Below are 17,596 nucleotides of genomic sequence, written 5' to 3' on the forward strand. Positions count from 1 at the left end.
TCGATACCAGTTCCACAAGCTAGCATTGTGTCGTCATGACTCAAGTTCCTCAACACCACCTGCAGCAGGACCAGCTACTATTATTTCAAGCACCAAAAAAACCTTTGAAGATTTTAAAAAGATCAAAGATTTTACAAGCTAAACAAACGAAGGTAAAATTAATGGACGATAAACTGAAAATTTATGGGATTCGTTGTTCATTGGACTATTATTAAAGTCGATTTTTGCACTGGAAAAGTCGTCGAAGCAAGAGTAGAATAATGGAATAAATTCGTTTAGAATTGGGAACTCAAACAGCAATAGAATGGGAATGATGTTCTAGATTTGTTCGTAAACAGCTTGTATGTTATCTGTGTTGTTTCTGATTCAAATACTCGCCTTGTTTTGACTACGAGAAGACGTAAACAAGACAAAAGGAACTAGGCAAGGAAAACAAAAAACAAATATGGCTTCTTCAGTCGACGAGAATTCACTTATTCGACCAAGCCATTCAACTTTACAGTTTCAGCTGATTAAGACAATGATATTGTCTAGCTGTCTGAGTAGTTTTATTACTATCGTTATTATATCATTTCTACTTCGTAATACTGCATTCATAAACATATACTTAAACAGTTCGGATTCCAAACAGACTGAAGACTCAGTGGATATTTCTCGACGTTCTTACTCCAATGAAGCCACGTTAATTTTGCTAAAACATGGAGTTAAGAAAGAAGCTGTTTGCCTTGATGGTTCTCCCCCTGGATATTACTTCAGAGAAGGTTATTTCGGGGGGCAAGACAACTGGATAATTCACTTCTTTGGGGGAGCTTGGTGCTTCGACGAGGAGGCTTGCCTTCAAAGAAGCAAGACCGTCTTAGGTTCTTCGAAGTTTTTTCCACCACATCCTCCGAAACTCCAGGGGATTCTATCCAGTGACCCGGAGACAAATCCGGACTTCTACAACTGGAATTTAGTTATGCTGTGTTATTGCGATGGAGCCTCTTTCTCTGGGTACAGATTAGACCCGGTTGAAGTTAATGGCGAGTATATTTATATGAGAGGACGAAGAATTCTTGAAGTTATTCTTGAACAACTGCTACAGAGCAAGTTTCGAAATTCGCGCCGTGTTTTGTTAACAGGCACATCGGCGGGAGGAATGGCCGTCGTTATACATTCCGACTTTATCCGAAGTAAACTTCCCATTACGACGGACGTCCGAGCGGTTTCCGATGCGGGTTACTTTGTCGATGTACCATCGATTAACGGAGGAAACATCATTAATAGGCATTTTAAGAAAATGTTTGAAATTCATAATTCTGCCATTGGTGTAAATGAGGATTGTGTTCGGGCTGCGGTGCCGAAATATCGATGGAAATGCCTGTTTCCGCAGCATACATTCAGGTTTCTTCGCACGCCTTTATTTGTGTTGCAGTCGGCTTACGACGCATGGCAAATGATTCACATCCGGGGAATTAACTGCGAAGTCCCCGATTATGATATGTTCAGGAAAAAACGTACCATTAACAAGCGAGGGATTTCATCTGGTCACGCGGAACACATTTGGGCGTACAAACATATACACGGTATCTACTGTAAACCTCCAGAGTGTACGCAAAGAGAGCTACAAGGTTTAATGCAGTTTCGCAACTTAACCCTACATGCATTGCGGCCCGTTCTGCGATCCCGTTTTTCGGGTTTAGTTTTGACGTCATGTATGGAGCATTCTCAGAGTCTATACGACGATACGTGGAACAAGATTTACGTTGGTGGAGTTAGTATTCAAGAGGCTGTGGGGAACTGGGCGCTTTCTCGGACGCGATCTCATTTTCATGTGGACTGTCCCTTCCCGTGCAATCCAACTTGTTCTCATGTATGGTAAGGGAAATATGCTTTTTGCGTAACAACGCGCTCGAGGAAGGAAGTCCTTTGGCAGAATCATGCTTTATCATTCAGCACTGAGATGTGGACCTCAGAAGCTACCACGTTACAGACCAATTAAAATGGGGAATCTAGAGGGAGTTAAGATTACACATAATCTTTCTGGATTTATCCCAGTAAGACGCCAATAGCGCAGCCATAGTCGCAAGGTCGTGGAGAATGCGCGCGCGCGTTTTGGCGCGAAAGTGAGTTCCCGCCTTACATGCATGTATGCATTTATCCTTCTGGCATAGCAAAGAAGCAAAATCTTACTTTAAAAGTATTCGTAATTTTTATTTCTCCCTTCAACCACGGCGCAAATGCATGAGAATAAGCAAGAGACCCCAGAAGGACTAAGGTAACGGTGCTCCACGACGCAACACAAGCAACTCAGTTGTGAACTTCACTTAAATAATAGAGCGGTGCTGATTCCCGCACTTGTCCCTGCCTTAATCATTTATTTATTTATTTATTCTATCTAAGATGAGTATATAAGCTGACCTGTAAAGATTACTGACCTACTAAGTATAATATTTAGCCTTGCAGTAAAAATGTTTAAAATCTGAATAATTCGTCTCGTTGTCCTCTCTCCTTGATGCAGCCCATCTCGTACGGAATTACTGGAAAATTGGATAATTGCGTTGCGATTGGATAAATTATTAGAAGACAATGGGAAGCCCTTTCAGTGTTACAATATATGCGTGCTTTAGTCAGTACCGCGTTTCCCATTCATACGAAAACCGCTTGAAGAGTTTTAAACGAGTAAACTTAATTCTCACTTAATACTTTGTTCTCTACTGAATCTGATTCCTGTTCCGTCGAATCATCTTTTTCGAGCGAAGGTTCACCTTCGTCGTCGTCGATTACTAGTGCATTATCCCCGTCGTCAGCAGAAATTTGATCAAAATCGTAAAATGGGCCACTCCTTTGGATGTTGCCCAAATCATCTTCAATTAGTATAGTAGATTCTTGTTTAATGATATCATCTCGGTCAAGAGAGAAGCGAGTTGGTGGACAGGCATCCAGGAATTCCCAGTGTTTGAAGACCTCACCGTGTGTTTTGTTCTGTAGCTCGATGAGTCGGAGTCCATTTGGTGCTTCTATTATCAGCTCCTCGTCACCTTGTGGGTCATTTGGACTGGACGAGGACTGAGGGCTAGAAAATAAAGCAAAGAATAGATATACAGTAAGAGAAAAAAATAAGGAAAAGAAAGAAAGAAAAGCAGGAGAAGATTAAGGGAAAGGAAAGTTTTTTTTTTTGTCAAAAGAACGATGTAAATTTAAAAATTTTTTCGACAGCCTGAAACAGCCTCTCGACTGATTAAAATCAGGACACGTTCACAGATGGAATTGGAATTTAGCCTGTTAGGATTTGCGGAGAGAGGAAAAGCGGAGAACTAGGAGAAAAACCCGGAATTAGGGAAGTGTCCTTGCAAACTTGGAATCAAACCTGAGACCCCAGAGGTGAGAGGGCATTGCATTATCGCTACATTACCCTTGATTCTCAAACAAAGAAAATAATAAATAAACCAGATCCACCGTAACATACCTTTCCAGGAAGAAACCAAGCGAGTTCACATAATTTCCAGCACATCCAAACACGCCCACCATCGATTGTTCTGGACTTGGTTCAAAATGACACAACGACCCTCCCCTCCCTCCCATCCATAAGGACGACTTGTAGTTGGTGTGGAATCTCAGGGCGTCGATCCAGGCCCCGGAACGTAAATCTACAGCAATCAAGTGCTCATCTGGGTGTTCGAGCCTGAAGATGTATCGCCGGCCGACACCCTCTCTGCCACAAGGCTCAGATAAGACTTCTGTAACAGTCTCAACTGCAAATAACAAAAATACCCGCAAAAGAATTTCGTCACATTTTCAGCTTTTGAAAGGCTATGGATGATCTTTATGTATACCTAACACGTTTCCAAACTCTGAATTTTGATTTATGCTTCTAAATTTCGAGTTTTAAGATTTTTTATATTTTGGAAAATCCGGAACCGTGTCGAATGGACTGGACTGCGGATCGTGGATCGAAAAAAAACTTTTTACGTCGAATTTGCAATTTTTATCCTATAATTTTTATTTTCACATAAACAACTAGTATTTTTATGCAGAAATTTTGCAAAAAATCAAGACTTCAAATTTTGTAATATTATTGGGAAAAAAGTATAAATTGGATCTTGTATTGCATAAAAAATGGTTTGTGGTCAGGCTGAGGGCCAACAGTCAAACACTTTAGTAATTTTGAAACTTTCGTGTGTTAACGAAATCTACTGAGTATTATGGAGACTTCCAGAGGATCTACAGTTTCCTTACCATCATCTTGCTCAACCACAGCCAAGCCAATAGTCTGAATGCAATTTACATAAACATCAGCGTAAATGATGTAGCCACCAAGTCTTGCATTATTCTTTGATAGCCATGTTTTATCATTGAAGTAAACTTTGTTGGAATCACAATTGCCTGACATTGTTCCCATTGGGCCATAAAATTGTCGACCCCAGTGGATTAGAGGTAATTTTGATAGCTCTTCACCGGATTCCTTGTTACTGGAAAACCACCTGAAAAAATATTGTTAAAGAACAAAAATGAATGACAAAAGTTGGATTTTACAAGTGCCAGTAAAGGAGGTTTGGATTTTTGGGGGGGGGGGGGGGGAAGGGGGTGAGGGGGGGGAGGGGGTGAGGTGGGGTGAGGTGGGGGGAGGGGGCAAGGGGGTGGGGGGAGGGGGTGAGGGGGGGGGCTGGGGAGGTCAGGGTTTCGTGGAACGAGGGTTGAAATTTATTCTTACTTGTGATATCGTAGCAATACAGCAGAAGTACGATACCAAGTGGCACCGTGTGAGTTATCGCCTGGTAATGCAAGATTGCAACACTCGCTATCACTTGATAAGGTTTCACTGGAAACAGCTAGACATTTCTGATCGTCCTTGGAACTCTCTTGTGGTTGGTCATAATTCACAGAGGAGTCAGTGCTAGGAGGAGTGGAAGACTCCTTTCCAGTTGCATGTTTTGTTAAACCTGGAATATTTTCTTTATCAACCTGATGTTGTGGTGGATTTCTCCATAGTGTGAAAACACAGTTGAAATCATCAAACCCTCTACCCATAATTCCTTTTGGGGTGTGAGCCAGGTCAAAACAGTGGCCCAGTTCATGCATTGATGCGCCCAGTCCTGTGGCATAGTTGGCCCAGTAAAAACCTCTGTTGAACATGCAAATGATAATATTAATAATTAATACTGGTTTTCTGTGACAAATAAGACTGCAACATGGCAATTCAGGAAACAAGTGAGGCTTAGTTGATGGGCAATTGAAGAAGCAAATGGGGCTTAGTTGGTGAGTAATATTCAAGAAGCAAGAAAAGCTTATTTGGCGAGTTACCAATAATGCTGAATGTCAGCAATAACCCTTTTTTGTCCATGCAGTCACATTTGTTTGCCTAATGCTCTATTTTCAAGTCAAAGCTGAAACCAAACTAAACACAAACCTTCGGCAGCTATCATCAAACAAACACCTCCTGTCAACCTTCTTTGAGTTTGTGAAACACGATACCAGATCATCAACATTATCTGCCCATGTATGGAGCCCACCAGTTCCAAATAAGGCAAGATGGCCACCTCCAAGTGCAGTATGAGCCTTTACGTACAAATGAACGTCCTTTTCATCAAATTCTTCAGGTGGTGGAGGGTCATAATGTGTGCAACTCATAAATGTCCAGAACTTGCACAATGGGTCATACAAATTAGAGTCTGTTAGCTCTGAAATAAAGGAGTTAATAGAGTTCTGTTTATAAAATGGGATCGACTTTTCAGGTTAAGTTGACAGGGGTGGATCCAGGGGTGAAGAAGGATGTGGCTAGCCACTCCCCCCAGTTTGCTCAAATGTCTCAGCGTTATCCTGAGTAAGCCATCCCTACTTTTCCTTGCATTCCTTAAAATATTTGTAAATTCCTTGATCTGCTACTGGTAGATGCTCTGTTGAATAGCCTGGTCAATTGATTGTCTGATCTCTTTTTAGTAGCCAGTTAGACAATTCCCTAGGGTGACTGCTCTATCAATTTGACTTTAATCAATTCAAAGGACTTAAAAAGGTTTTTCTGCATTACCAAGCATCAGTAGTGAAAGTGAGCAGGGAGATAAACTCCTTCCATCCCTAATTCCTCCATCCTTAGACCCTTTAGGCCAGCAAAAACAAATGCTTATATATGATATAAGATGATAATAGTGTTAAATTGCATGGAATTCATAAACTTACCTTTAGAAAACTGGCTATAAAGCTCTCCTCCATTCATTTTCAATGCCTCTTCAGTTGTCAAAGAAGTTGTGAAGACATGAATTAGTGGTTCTCCTTCAGAGTTTTCTTCCAATCTGAATGTTCTGTGGCCAAAACCATGTTTATACAAGTCTTGTGCTGTGAATGTCTGCAACAATCTTGAATTGAATGCAAGCTTTTTTTGTGCAACTTCTATGTTGTTAGCCACTTCTGGAGGTGCTTCAAAACTTCCATCTGAATCCACGCATTTCACATAGACAACCCGAACAAACCTTCAATTAGAGAAAATCACAAATATTGTTATAAAAATGTGAATATTAATTACCTTGGGAATCATCTTAAAACTATCTGTTTATGTACTTTCATTTAAATCAATATTATATCTATGATAAATATAAAGTACCTTGGCAAAGTTGAAGGTTTGTAGACCAAATGGAAGTCTTTCTGTATTTGACGCTTTTCACTCATAGATGCTTTGATTCTAAGATTATTATCCCCTGGAACAAGCTTTAAAAGTACTTTAAATGCTCCTCGTATTACAGGCCAAGACACACACTCATCCCGAGTTTCAACTAAAACTTGAACTACTTTTCCATGATTCTCCAGCAACTGGTTGTCATCCCTCGGAAAGGAAACTTCTTTTTCTCCAAATTCTCCATCGAATTTTGAGTTATTTTTAAATTGGCATTCTAGAAGAACGAAAGGATAGTCGATTGTTTCTCCGTCTGAGTAATTTAAAACCTCTATTTCGCACGAATTATTCTTTGTGGAGTCCTTTAAGCTACAACCTTTCTCCATTTCAATATTATTAAGAATTCGGACTCGTCCCACCAACTTGTAAAAGATTTTTGTGACGGATCAAGATTCCCAGATTTCATTCCCTGAATGTGACGTGTTTACGACTACGTATCAGAACACATCGTGGCAAGTAAACTTTTTTTTTGTTTCTAAGGAAACCTATTTTTTGGACAAGAAGAATTTTTTTTCCGTATTTTTCATTAAAAACACGAAAACCACAAGGCGTTGCTAACAGTGGTAAAACATGACCGTTCGTTCCCAGTTCTCTCGTATATCACGTGATTCTTAGTTTATTCTTCATTTATCCTCCATTTTGGCGCTGAAAACAGCCGCCAGAAATTATTTCTTTTCTCTAAATTTTCCTCGGATAAGCGTCCCTGGTTGGGACTCTTGAGGCGGTATACGAGGGACAAGTGTTCCTTGTTCTTTCGAGTCTATTTTTACTTCATTTTTTCTACCTCCAAAACCTATTTTTACTGCTACAAAAACACAAAAATAGTCGTCGTATTTTCCATTATGGCTGCTCAATACTTGTAAATTGTTAGCCATGATTTGTATGTCAGAGTCAAACCAAGTCGTATCTCCACTCGGAGTGAACGCCAGTTGGCTTTCCTTTAATTTTCAAAGAGCTCAGTCGTATTCTGAGCGTGTTTTCGTGAATGAGCGAAGAGTTGAAGGGGCAAATGGAGCGACGAACAGCACAACAAGGTGTTGTTCCCGCTTCGCCATCAACGAGAAGTACTTCGGTGTCTGGTAAAGAAACAGGTAAATCTTTTAAGCGTGAAATTGGTTTTCAATATTGATAGTACTACAGAATTTTCCATAGTAAATAACGTTTTTATTGACTCAAAAGAATAACCTATTAGTGACTTTTTGTACATGTACTTTAATATTATGTACATTGGAATGAATTGAAGAAACGAGTTTTTTTTTTCGCCAGGATTTGGTCGTTGTGTTTGATGCCATTCATTAATTTTTTTTATTAGGTTTTTTCCTCCTCTTAAATATAAACGAAATTTTAGAGGAAAATTAAAGATATCAATGGATTTGTATGTTTGCCTTTCTCTCTTTATTCTTATTCTTTACATATATTTAAACTCTAGAGGAAAAATAAATGTCAAAATATCAATGGATTTGTGTTCTTTAACAGTTAGAAGCAAGCAATGGAGAGGACCCAGAAGGGGTCAAATGGGTGGACAGTACCCAGACCAGGGTAACAGATGGTACCCCAAACCTAGAAGTAGCAATGAAAGGAGAAACCCTCAGCAGCAGTATCGCAGGGCGACCCAGGACAAGAGGCCAAATCCAAGGGCAGGGTATCAGAATGTTGACAATAGAAACAACAACGTAAGTGCAACACACTAGTATACTACTCTCATACTGACCCTCAAAATTAGTTTTAGCTTGGAAAATCTTGTTTCATGCTTAATGCTACTGTCCAGAATGACTAGCAAGGAAAATATTTGACTGAGTAACTTCAAATAAATTCTAGGTGGACATTGTCCCATGACCAGCCATTATTTTAAGTATCTTATGGACCTATATCAGGTGGCACCCCTGTTTATTCTAATGAGAATAAAATCTTTGTTTAACCTGTATAAATTTATTCTTGAGCACTTGAATATGAGGGCTATGCATGGTGGAATCTATCATTTAAACCAACGTGGCTACCACATGAAAAAGGCCAATTCTGAATGGCATGTAGACTGAAATGGGAAAATGTTATGTCCCAGCTGTGCCGGCTAAGAAAATGTTTATTAATGATGTCTCCACCCTAGATTGGTGATATTGACTTGGCAGTCGACCTCCAGTCAGCACAGGAATCATCAAGTTCAAAGAAGAACAGCAATTCTTTGAATTACCTGCTGAATTTCAAGTATGCTCCAAGAGAAAGAATGATTGAGCAGCGAGCAAGATCCAATAGTAAGAGACACAACAGCTTCAACAAGGAAAGATTTCTTCAGGCAAAGTAATTATCAGTCACAAAATATTTGCTTAGAGCTGATTTCATGCAGAAAAAAAGGCTTATCATGTACATTTATTTATTTTTACCCATTTATGTCAGTTGAATGTCTGTGATGGTAAATTATAGAGTGAGAAATGCATTTTTTTTTGTAGTTGTCAGTTTGTAGTAAGTGACTCCGCAGACTACACTGTTTATGCTGTTGAACCAGATATTCTCGTGGATTGGTCTCTCATAGAACAAGTGGTAAGTGGTTTCTCTTCTATGAGAAATGTGCCAATTGATGGGTTACCTGTGTTATTTCAGACACAGGCAGCCCACATGCCAAAAGCAATATTTTACATTATATTTATGTAGTGTAATAACAGCGATCAATTTCAAGCATTTTGATTGGATGTCAAGTAGTAATCATTTAGTAAAACTGAATACATGATATTTTCATCATGGTTTCAGCGGATATTCAGCCATGAAGTCTCTTCCTGTCCCATTTGTTTGTATCCACCAACTGCAGGTATATGATATTAATTATCTATAGATTAACTAAAACTTTATTATAGATAAATTTATCATTTTGTTGCTTGCTAAAAGGGGAACTCTAGAGCAAATCAGAGTATCTGATAGGAATCGCGCCTTCCAGATGCCGGTCGGATGCTATACCACCGAACTATAGGAAAGACACTCATAATGAGCAGACATTTACTGGGTTCATTTACTGGTTATATTTACTTATAATCTTTAGTTGACAATAAATAGAATCTTAAGTTGACAATGAAGTATTTTATGTGATTGTGTTATAGCTAAGATTACCCGCTGTGGACATGTCTATTGTTGGTCATGCATACTACACTATTTATCACTGGTAAGAGAGTTATTTCTAATTATATTTATGTAAGAATTGTTTGTGGATATTTATAAAAGGATGTTTGTTTTTCCCCAGAGTGAAAAGTCATGGCACAAGTGTCCTATTTGCTTTGAATCCATCAATAAAAAGGATTTAAAGAGGTATATTTTCATCATCTAATAGCAGGTTGAATTTGTTTTTTCATTGCCATCAATCAAATTGAACTAGTTGGTACCATTTACATTCTTGATTGGGGACAGTGAAAGACCAAATTCAAATAGGCAACTTGAAAATACTGGGTTCCTGTAGTATTGAAAATTGCAATAATATGATATGTATATTCGAAATGGAATTATGGCTTGTTAAATGTGACCATCATAACAATCTTTTTTCACAGTGTTATTGCCATGGAAAGCCATTGTTTTGCTGTAGGACAGACAATAACAATGAGGCTTATGAAGAAAATGAAGGTACAGCAAACTCTATATTCTCTTGATAACTGTAGAGTACTTGGAAAACAAGAGTTACTCTTTGTTTGCTACACCAAATGTTTCTAAATTTAGAGCATTAGTTAAAAGACATTTCCTTGGTAAAAAGTTACCTAATGATTTCCATATCATTACTTTGTTTTATCTATAGAATGCAACCTTGGTTCTACCTAAATCTCAGTGGAAGGAGAGAGAGTTGATACCATTCAACATAAATGGTTTGTAAAATGTTTTTTTTTAATTTCCATAACTCATTTTCAAAGGAAAGAAATGATCCTAAAGGAGTTGACACTTGGCCATTTTGATTTCTTTAGATTCTGTTGACACCTGTTATTCCAAACTCTTGTTGGCCTCACCTGAGGACGTCTTGCAACAGGTTTGTTATATATTATAGTACTATATTTGGCGTTCTCAAGCAGAACATGAATGTTGAAGGTGATATACTGTAAAAGGATACAGAGCTTCAGAATTTGAATCTTAAATTTGCCAGAGTCATCTTTTTATTCTGATGAAGTGTTCAAAGTCCAAAGCCATGTATATGTGTAGTATTCAGCATACTTTTATCATATCTTTATGCTGAGTTGCACCCATAGTTTTATTCTTATCGCATCTATACCTTTTTTCAATAGGTTATAGAAAAAGAAGAAAGTGCCTTGTCCGTTCAGTACATGGAGGCCAAGATGGAACAGGTTGGTCAAGTGAGGTCTTCTTTATATTGAAGGTTTTTGTTTCTTCTCACATTATTCTTTTTGTCCCTACTTTATATAACTGTCATTAAAATAATATGATTGACAGTGCACTGAAATTGATAACATTCTTTGAACCAATCACAATGGGAGATACAGTCAACTCTCGCCTTGTGGACAGCCTGATATCAACCAATCACAATGGGAGATACAGTCAACTCTCACCTTGTGGACACCCTGATATTACGGACACCTTGCTACTACGGACAGGAGAAAAATCCCCGACAAAACTACTGACAAAGAAATGACCGTAAATGATTTTTGCTATTGCGGACACTCGCTATTACTGACATGAAGTGACGGTCCTGAGGGTGTCCGCTGTAACAAGGGTTGACTATATTACTCCCTAATCCATATACGTCTTTGGAGTTTCTCTCAGTTAGATGAACATTGTCTCTAATAAACTTATTGTAATGTTTTGTCTGCAGTCCTCAGAGCTGTGTTTTATTGAATCTGCCAACCTTGAACTGAAGGTAATTAAATTTGTTTTCTATAGATGTAAAACCATTTTGTCTTTGATAATTTTTTAAAATTTTAAAATGTTTATTTATTTATTTATTTATTTATTTTTTTGTGGCTGATAAGGTTTATGAAATATTATAAACAGTTAAGGACAGTTGCATGGTTTACATCATTTTCTTTGAAATATCTTTTCTAGGCAAGGAAAGATGAGTTGACAAAGAGTATGAAATCTGTCGAAGAAGTAGTGGAATCACTTGAAAGTAGGTTTTCGTAACAACAAAAAATCATATGTTCTTATTACAATGATATAGGAAGGTTCACTCCTACCATCGTTGACAGCATTTATTGAATATTTCAATTGTCATAAAGCTTTTTTATCATTGTCTTAAATTCCATTTTTAATAATAATAATAATAATAATAATAATAGTATCATCATCATCATTATTATTATTGGTATTATTATTATCATTATTATTATCATTATTATTTATAGTGCCATTTCCAAATATAGCGCTTTACAAACTATAGTATTTATTTAGATATGTGTATATTATTTTCAGAAGTTTCCCTACATTCATCTGATGAAGACAGCAGTGGCAGCAAAGAAGAAGAAAATCTGGGATGGAATGTTTACCTGCCAGCAAGCAACTGCATTCAGGTAATTTTATAGGAGAATTAAGGCCACTGATTATTCGTTGGAAAAATTGATGTACATATTAATCAAAAACATGATTAGCAAAGTTTGTATCACTTTCTTGAACTGAATTACTTGATGATTATTGCTATAAAAACTTTTTTATCATCATAGGACGTTGGTGAATATGAAGCTGCATTTTCTGATGATGAAGATGTCAAGAGCAGTGAAGTCCATGATGCTGATCAAAAAACAGACAATCTTGTTGCTAAAGATACAGTAGAATGCAATTCTGATATAATTGAGCAAGCAAGTAATGAGGCTGCTCAGGAAGCCTCCACTCTGACTGCTGTCAAAGAGGGTTGTGAATCCACTAATGAAACTGTTCATGTGGCCTTGAATGGTAATAAGAAACCTTGGCAAGAAAATCAGTATTACTACTTCTACCAAGGTAAAAAATTATTATTACTTTACTTATTTTACTTTACTTGGGTTAATACTTATGTACTAACTAGTTTGGTTTGATTTTCTGCAGCTGAAGATGGCCAAAATATCTTCTTACATCCTATTAATGCAAGGTGCCTGATCAAGGTAAGGCTACCTATCCATCATGGATATTACGGCATATGATTATGCATAGGATAGTATTAAAGAATAAAGTGTACCCAAAATTTGCTGTTAGTAGGATATCATGTATCGAAGGCTGCAAATATTGTTTGATCAGAAGGTCACTCATTTATCAGGCCAGATCATATATGACGTTTCAGAGTTCCATTCAAGGCAAATCATTTACCAATCATTAGTAGTCATGACCAGCACTTAGGGGCCATTTACATGATACTGGAATGAGTTTCGTTCCGGAACAAGTTCTTTCCAGTTGCCATAATATTTCTTTGTATTTGTTTACATGATCCTAGAACAAAATTTTGACTCTGGAAACAGTCATTCTGAAATGAGTTCAACCTGGTTTTCATTCGGGGATGAAATGCTCATTCTACCTTATTTCTCTCCAGAAACATTTTTTAAACAAAACCCTTCTTATGTTTCAGGAGTATGGTAGTCTTGAGAACTGTCCAGAGTACATATCAGCAAAGATTCTAGAAATGGAAGCGATAACCCAGACTGAGGTATACAGCAATAAAAAAGTGGCATAGATTTGTATATTAGATGACTGCCATCTCTACAGTCCATGCTAACTGAAGCTGACTTCTTCATTTTTAATATACGATTATACTATAGGAATCAAGGAAGCGTTATCGTTACCTAAAACATTTGCCATTGACATGTGAGTTTGTCATCTGTGAACTAGAGATTAAGCCTCCTCTGATATCAAGCAACACATTGGAGTGCTTCAAAGGTAATTCTTTATTATCAGATTATTATATTATCATTGAATATTGGATATGCGCTATATAAATGCACTATCATTATTATTATTATTGATTTGATCCTCTGGACCTATCTAAGTCAGAGATTGAATTAGCATTTTGTGTGTTTGGTTTTGTGGAGGGAAGAAAACTTAAATCAATAAGTTACTCATCAAACTCAATTTATAATGTGATGCCGAGTCCAGGAATAAAACCCAAGACACAATCTATGATTCCTGATTGAATGGTTTTTTCTTCTTATTCAGGGGAAATTCAAAAGAGGAAGCAACGAAGGCAAAGAAAAATGAAAGTGGAAAATCGAAGGGAGTCGAAGGTAGATGCAAAAATGGCATCCATTGAAGGAAGGCCAAGTAAGTAAATTGATGAACCAATAGCCCTTTTTAGCATGAGCATGTTTCCCCATAATTCCAGACCATATGTCATGCCCTTGAAAATAAGATTCTTTGTTTGAGTTGTATCCATATTCATTTGTGTGTCTTCTTGTGTGCAACTTTTAAATTTAAATAAAGGAATGATACTCTAGGGAATGACATGTGGTCTGTTGACAAAGATTAAGCAACTTATATTGCATTGCTTCACTTTAGAACTTTATACGGAAATCCCTCACTATGGCCCAACATTGTGATTACTATGTTTATAGATGCACTGTTTTTATTTTCAGGCCAACGCTCAACAGAATCTCTCAATCTGTCAAGTGAAGTAGATTTCCCAACCCAGTCATCACCTACTTTGACTATGGTCATGTCACCTCTTGCTCATCGCCCAGGACCTTTTACTCAGCTTGCTGCTAGTGAATCTTACCATGATGATGGTAATTTAATTTATGTGTTATCTCTCATTATCAGACTTTGAAATTGTGGAGGAAAATGCTGTAGACATTTTAGCAGGAAAAAGAGTCTGTCAAATGTTTTTGCAATATGTCATTTACGCGATCGCGTTATCTTACTACGACTACCTCAATGCTTTGCAAATTTCCTAAATTTCCAATGAAGAAATTGCCTGTTCTAATAAAGGGCCAATATTGTTTGATCTTCAGAAAGTCTTGTAGATGAGGCTGAGGGGATTGCTTCACTAGAGTCCAATGGTTTTTCACCACCATCTTTTGCTCAGGTATGTTCACCTTGTCCTGTCTTGTATATCTACTCTTCCATTTACCATAGAAGTGCCTTTATAATAATTATAAACAAATATTGTTTGCAGGCACTGAGGACAGGTAAGATAGTAGAGTCCAGCAAACCAGTCAGAAGACAAGTACAGGATGCAGGTAAATTTTTGCTGCTCTTCATAGTTCATTTTTATAATAATAAAAAAACAGGATGGGTTATTTTGTTTTAATATGGCAACTATATATTTTTTCAATATGGCAAAACATTCTTAACAAGGGGGGGTGGGGTGGGGTGATAGGTTAGAGCTTGAGTAGGGGGTACAAAAATACAATGGGCAACTCACTTTTGTTTTGCAAAATATTAAAACCTATTGCTGTTTTGTAATCATTCCCAATAAAATGTTAAAGTAACAAAAAACATGGCAGCCCTGTTGGTTGATATGACAAAAGAAAATAATGACAAATTGTTTGTTAAATTCAATCAACATGACGGCAATAAATACCAGCATTTCATAAACAGTGGACCTAAAAAATTATAATTATTTAGCTCCTGCAAAGCCTAAAGGAGAAGGATTAGCAGATAATGATAGTGATGAGGACTATCTACCACCTCCTACATATCAGTCTACCTTCTCTGATGCCTTGTCTATTGCTATCAGTCGAGGACTTGAGCAACATCAAGCACAAGGTACTTAAGTCACATCTTCATTACATGAACACATTCTGTTGATTCCTAATCCTTTTCTCAAGGTTCCATGCTGTACAATCCACAAAACCACAGTACAATTACAAAAACAATAGATATTGGTGTTCTGTAAAAAAAATTTGCCCTTTCTTTCCTTTTTTAGCCCTCCCCCCTTCCTTTTCTTTTACTCCTTTTTTCTTCTATCATCCATTTATCCCATTAATTTTAAATTTTATAAACTTTGCCACATAGGCAGGGAAAACACACTGGTCCCATTTACTATAGTTTTTTTTTTCATACATTGTCTCCTTTTCTTTTCTTTTTTAGCCTTCCCTCCCTCCTGTTCTTCTTACCCCTTCTTCTATCATCCATTTATCCCATTCATTTTTCATCTTTTGCATCCTTAAATTCACTATATTTTCATGAGTTTTATTTCATGCATCCTTTCCCTTTCTTATCCTTCTAGCCCTCATTCCTTCCTGTTTTTTACCCCTTTTTGTTCTATTCATTTATTTCATTGATAATTCCATCCATCCATCCATTAACTCTTTCATTTTTTTTCACTCCAGAGGCCAGACAAGCAGGTGCCAGTGTTGGTACAGGGAAGCGTCAGAAGAAATCTAAGAAGAAGCTTCTTTTTACAACAGGGCACATGAAATTCAACTAAAATGTTCATACTTTAATTTGTTTTATCAGCCAACATTAAAACACTAAAAAAAAAGAAAGGGTAGTAGAGCAGAGAAATGAAACACAGTGAGAAGGGTGTAGTAGACCCTAAATGATTTACATAAAACAAAAGTCACATCTACTATCAAAGTTGCTAATAAAGTAATACTCTCATAGCCTAGATGAAAATGGTCAGATATGCAGCATGATAGGTTTTAGGTAGGCTGGAGTAACAGTAAAGGTACAGACACACGGTGCAACATTGCACGCAATGTGCATGCAATTGATGTTGCGAACCATGACACACGACATAATTTGTTGCACGCAACGTTGCTGAAGTAGAAAACTATCCTATTTCAGCAACATTGCCTGCAACATTGCATGTAATGTTGCACCATGTGTCTGTGCCTTTAGAGGTAGGGAGTTCAAGGTTAAGTTAGGTAAGTATGTACTTAAAATATAAGACAGGCAGACAGGAAGTTAGTTAGATTGTAGTATAGCTTTAGATAGGCAAGGTAGGTAGGCTAATCTGATCCACAGGATTACATTATCTCAGCCAGGCATGAAAGCCATGCATAGGAACACAGTATACCTTCAGTCCAAAATAGGCTCTTTTTTACACAACAAATATTTCAACCCCAAACAACTCAATCTCCTAAGTTTCAGGTTCTCTGCTCTATTAGCATGTGTAGGTTTTAATGGTATTTGGTTCGTTAGAAAACAGTAGTGCATGTGCATCATGTACCAGTGTGATTTTGTGGTAATTGACTTTATATACCATTTGAATATTAAATTGAATTGGCTGTAACATTAGTGATGTTAATAAAAAACTCTCAACAGTCACCTTTTAGTGACTTTATGTAGAGCTTACAGTGATTAGATTAGGGGTGTATCCAGGGGACCCTGCTTCACACATTCTCATGCTGTAGAAATCTAAACACCTAAGTAGTCATGATAAGTTTACATTAACGAATTACCGATCAGAAAATACCTCCAAAGCAAAATCCTGGCTATGTCACTGGATTGCATGCTTTTTCGTTAAGTGGTCTAGGGGAACAAACCTCTTGTCAGTGGCCAGCTTAGTCAGATTATTTATTCCCAAGTTTCTCAAAAATGTGGGGGAAATTAGCCCTAAGAATTCATGTATAATTTACTGTTTCTATAGGTTGCTATCAATAGACGTCACTTCCGGTAATAGCTCTTTTTTGATGGCTTGTAGAATCCTGGAGGTTGTTTTGAACTCTTGTTTTCTGGTTTGATGTTGTGAAAATAGTCAAATACAATAGTTTGAGGACTTATTTTGATATGTTTTGACTTAGCATCCGCTAGTTGCCCCCCAGTCAACCACTTGTGATTGATAGTAAGCAATTGCAACGCTTAAAGTCTTTGATCATCTGCTAGGTGTTATTTTCCACACCCTTTCCTTTGCATCTATCCCACGAATACAAAGAGATATAAATATATGGTAAACACTGTTAGGAAAAAGGTTAATCTTTCTGATGTTTTGGAGCTTGAGGAACAGATTAAAAATAAAAAACCTTTATCTGTTAAATTCTTGTTGAATTATTATATACAATTTCACTTCAGCCTTGAGTCACATGAGTAAAAGAAACCTCCCCACCCTGAAATTATTATGCCATTTTG

The 17,596-nt window shown here is 37.3% G+C and overlaps 3 protein-coding genes across 3 annotated transcripts; 2 read left to right on the top strand and 1 right to left on the bottom strand.

Moving 5' to 3' along the window:
• The first annotated feature begins 88 nt into the window (after positions 1-88).
• LOC116288821 (uncharacterized) lies at positions 89-2,186 on the top strand. The gene has a single exon (XM_031695664.2). The coding sequence runs from the start codon at positions 446-448 to the stop codon at positions 1,859-1,861; it is 1,416 nt and encodes a 471-aa protein (XP_031551524.2). The 5' UTR covers positions 89-445; the 3' UTR covers positions 1,862-2,186.
• On the bottom strand, positions 2,173-7,163 carry LOC116288818 (uncharacterized). Its single transcript, XM_031695660.2, has 7 exons — positions 6,578-7,163; positions 6,157-6,446; positions 5,390-5,660; positions 4,694-5,104; positions 4,219-4,463; positions 3,449-3,734; positions 2,173-3,055 (listed from the first exon to the last, which is right to left on the bottom strand). Exons 1-7 carry the CDS (start codon positions 6,970-6,972, stop codon positions 2,668-2,670), a joined length of 2,286 nt encoding a protein of 761 aa, XP_031551520.1. The 5' UTR covers positions 6,973-7,163; the 3' UTR covers positions 2,173-2,667.
• Positions 7,164-7,279: 116 nt separating this feature from the next.
• On the top strand, positions 7,280-17,504 carry LOC116288789 (E3 ubiquitin-protein ligase RNF10). Its single transcript, XM_031695628.2, has 24 exons — positions 7,280-7,737; positions 8,123-8,319; positions 8,751-8,941; positions 9,091-9,181; positions 9,389-9,446; positions 9,733-9,794; positions 9,873-9,937; positions 10,174-10,246; positions 10,416-10,482; positions 10,579-10,640; positions 10,894-10,953; positions 11,439-11,483; positions 11,669-11,732; positions 12,035-12,132; positions 12,283-12,559; positions 12,644-12,699; positions 13,158-13,235; positions 13,348-13,465; positions 13,742-13,846; positions 14,158-14,307; positions 14,533-14,606; positions 14,697-14,760; positions 15,149-15,289; positions 15,856-17,504. Exons 1-24 carry the CDS (start codon positions 7,632-7,634, stop codon positions 15,951-15,953), a joined length of 2,400 nt encoding a protein of 799 aa, XP_031551488.1. The 5' UTR covers positions 7,280-7,631; the 3' UTR covers positions 15,954-17,504.
• Positions 17,505-17,596: the final 92 nt, after the last annotated feature.

Source organism: Actinia tenebrosa, unplaced genomic scaffold, assembly GCF_029948245.1.
Source record: "Actinia tenebrosa isolate PJP-AT-01 unplaced genomic scaffold, QUT_ActTen_1.0 PGA_scaffold1__47_contigs__length_23844297, whole genome shotgun sequence".
NCBI lineage: Eukaryota > Metazoa > Cnidaria > Anthozoa > Actiniaria > Actiniidae > Actinia > Actinia tenebrosa.

Coding starts and splice junctions, on each gene's coding strand:
- LOC116288789 (XM_031695628.2), top strand. CDS start 7,632: ATGAGCGAAGAGTTGAAGGGGCAAATGGAGCGACGAACAGCACAACAA. Junction 9,182..9,388: donor GGTCTCTCATAGAACAAGTG/GTAAGTGGTTTC, acceptor TCATGGTTTCAG/CGGATATTCAGCCATGAAGT. Junction 12,560..12,643: donor GTATTACTACTTCTACCAAG/GTAAAAAATTAT, acceptor GATTTTCTGCAG/CTGAAGATGGCCAAAATATC.
- LOC116288818 (XM_031695660.2), bottom strand. CDS start 6,972: ATGGAGAAAGGTTGTAGCTTAAAGGACTCCACAAAGAATAATTCGTGC. Junction 4,464..4,693: donor GTATTGCTACGATATCACAA/GTAAGAATAAAT, acceptor ATATTTTTTCAG/GTGGTTTTCCAGTAACAAGG. Junction 3,735..4,218: donor TGTGGTTGAGCAAGATGATG/GTAAGGAAACTG, acceptor TGTTATTTGCAG/TTGAGACTGTTACAGAAGTC.
- LOC116288821 (XM_031695664.2), top strand. CDS start 446: ATGGCTTCTTCAGTCGACGAGAATTCACTTATTCGACCAAGCCATTCA.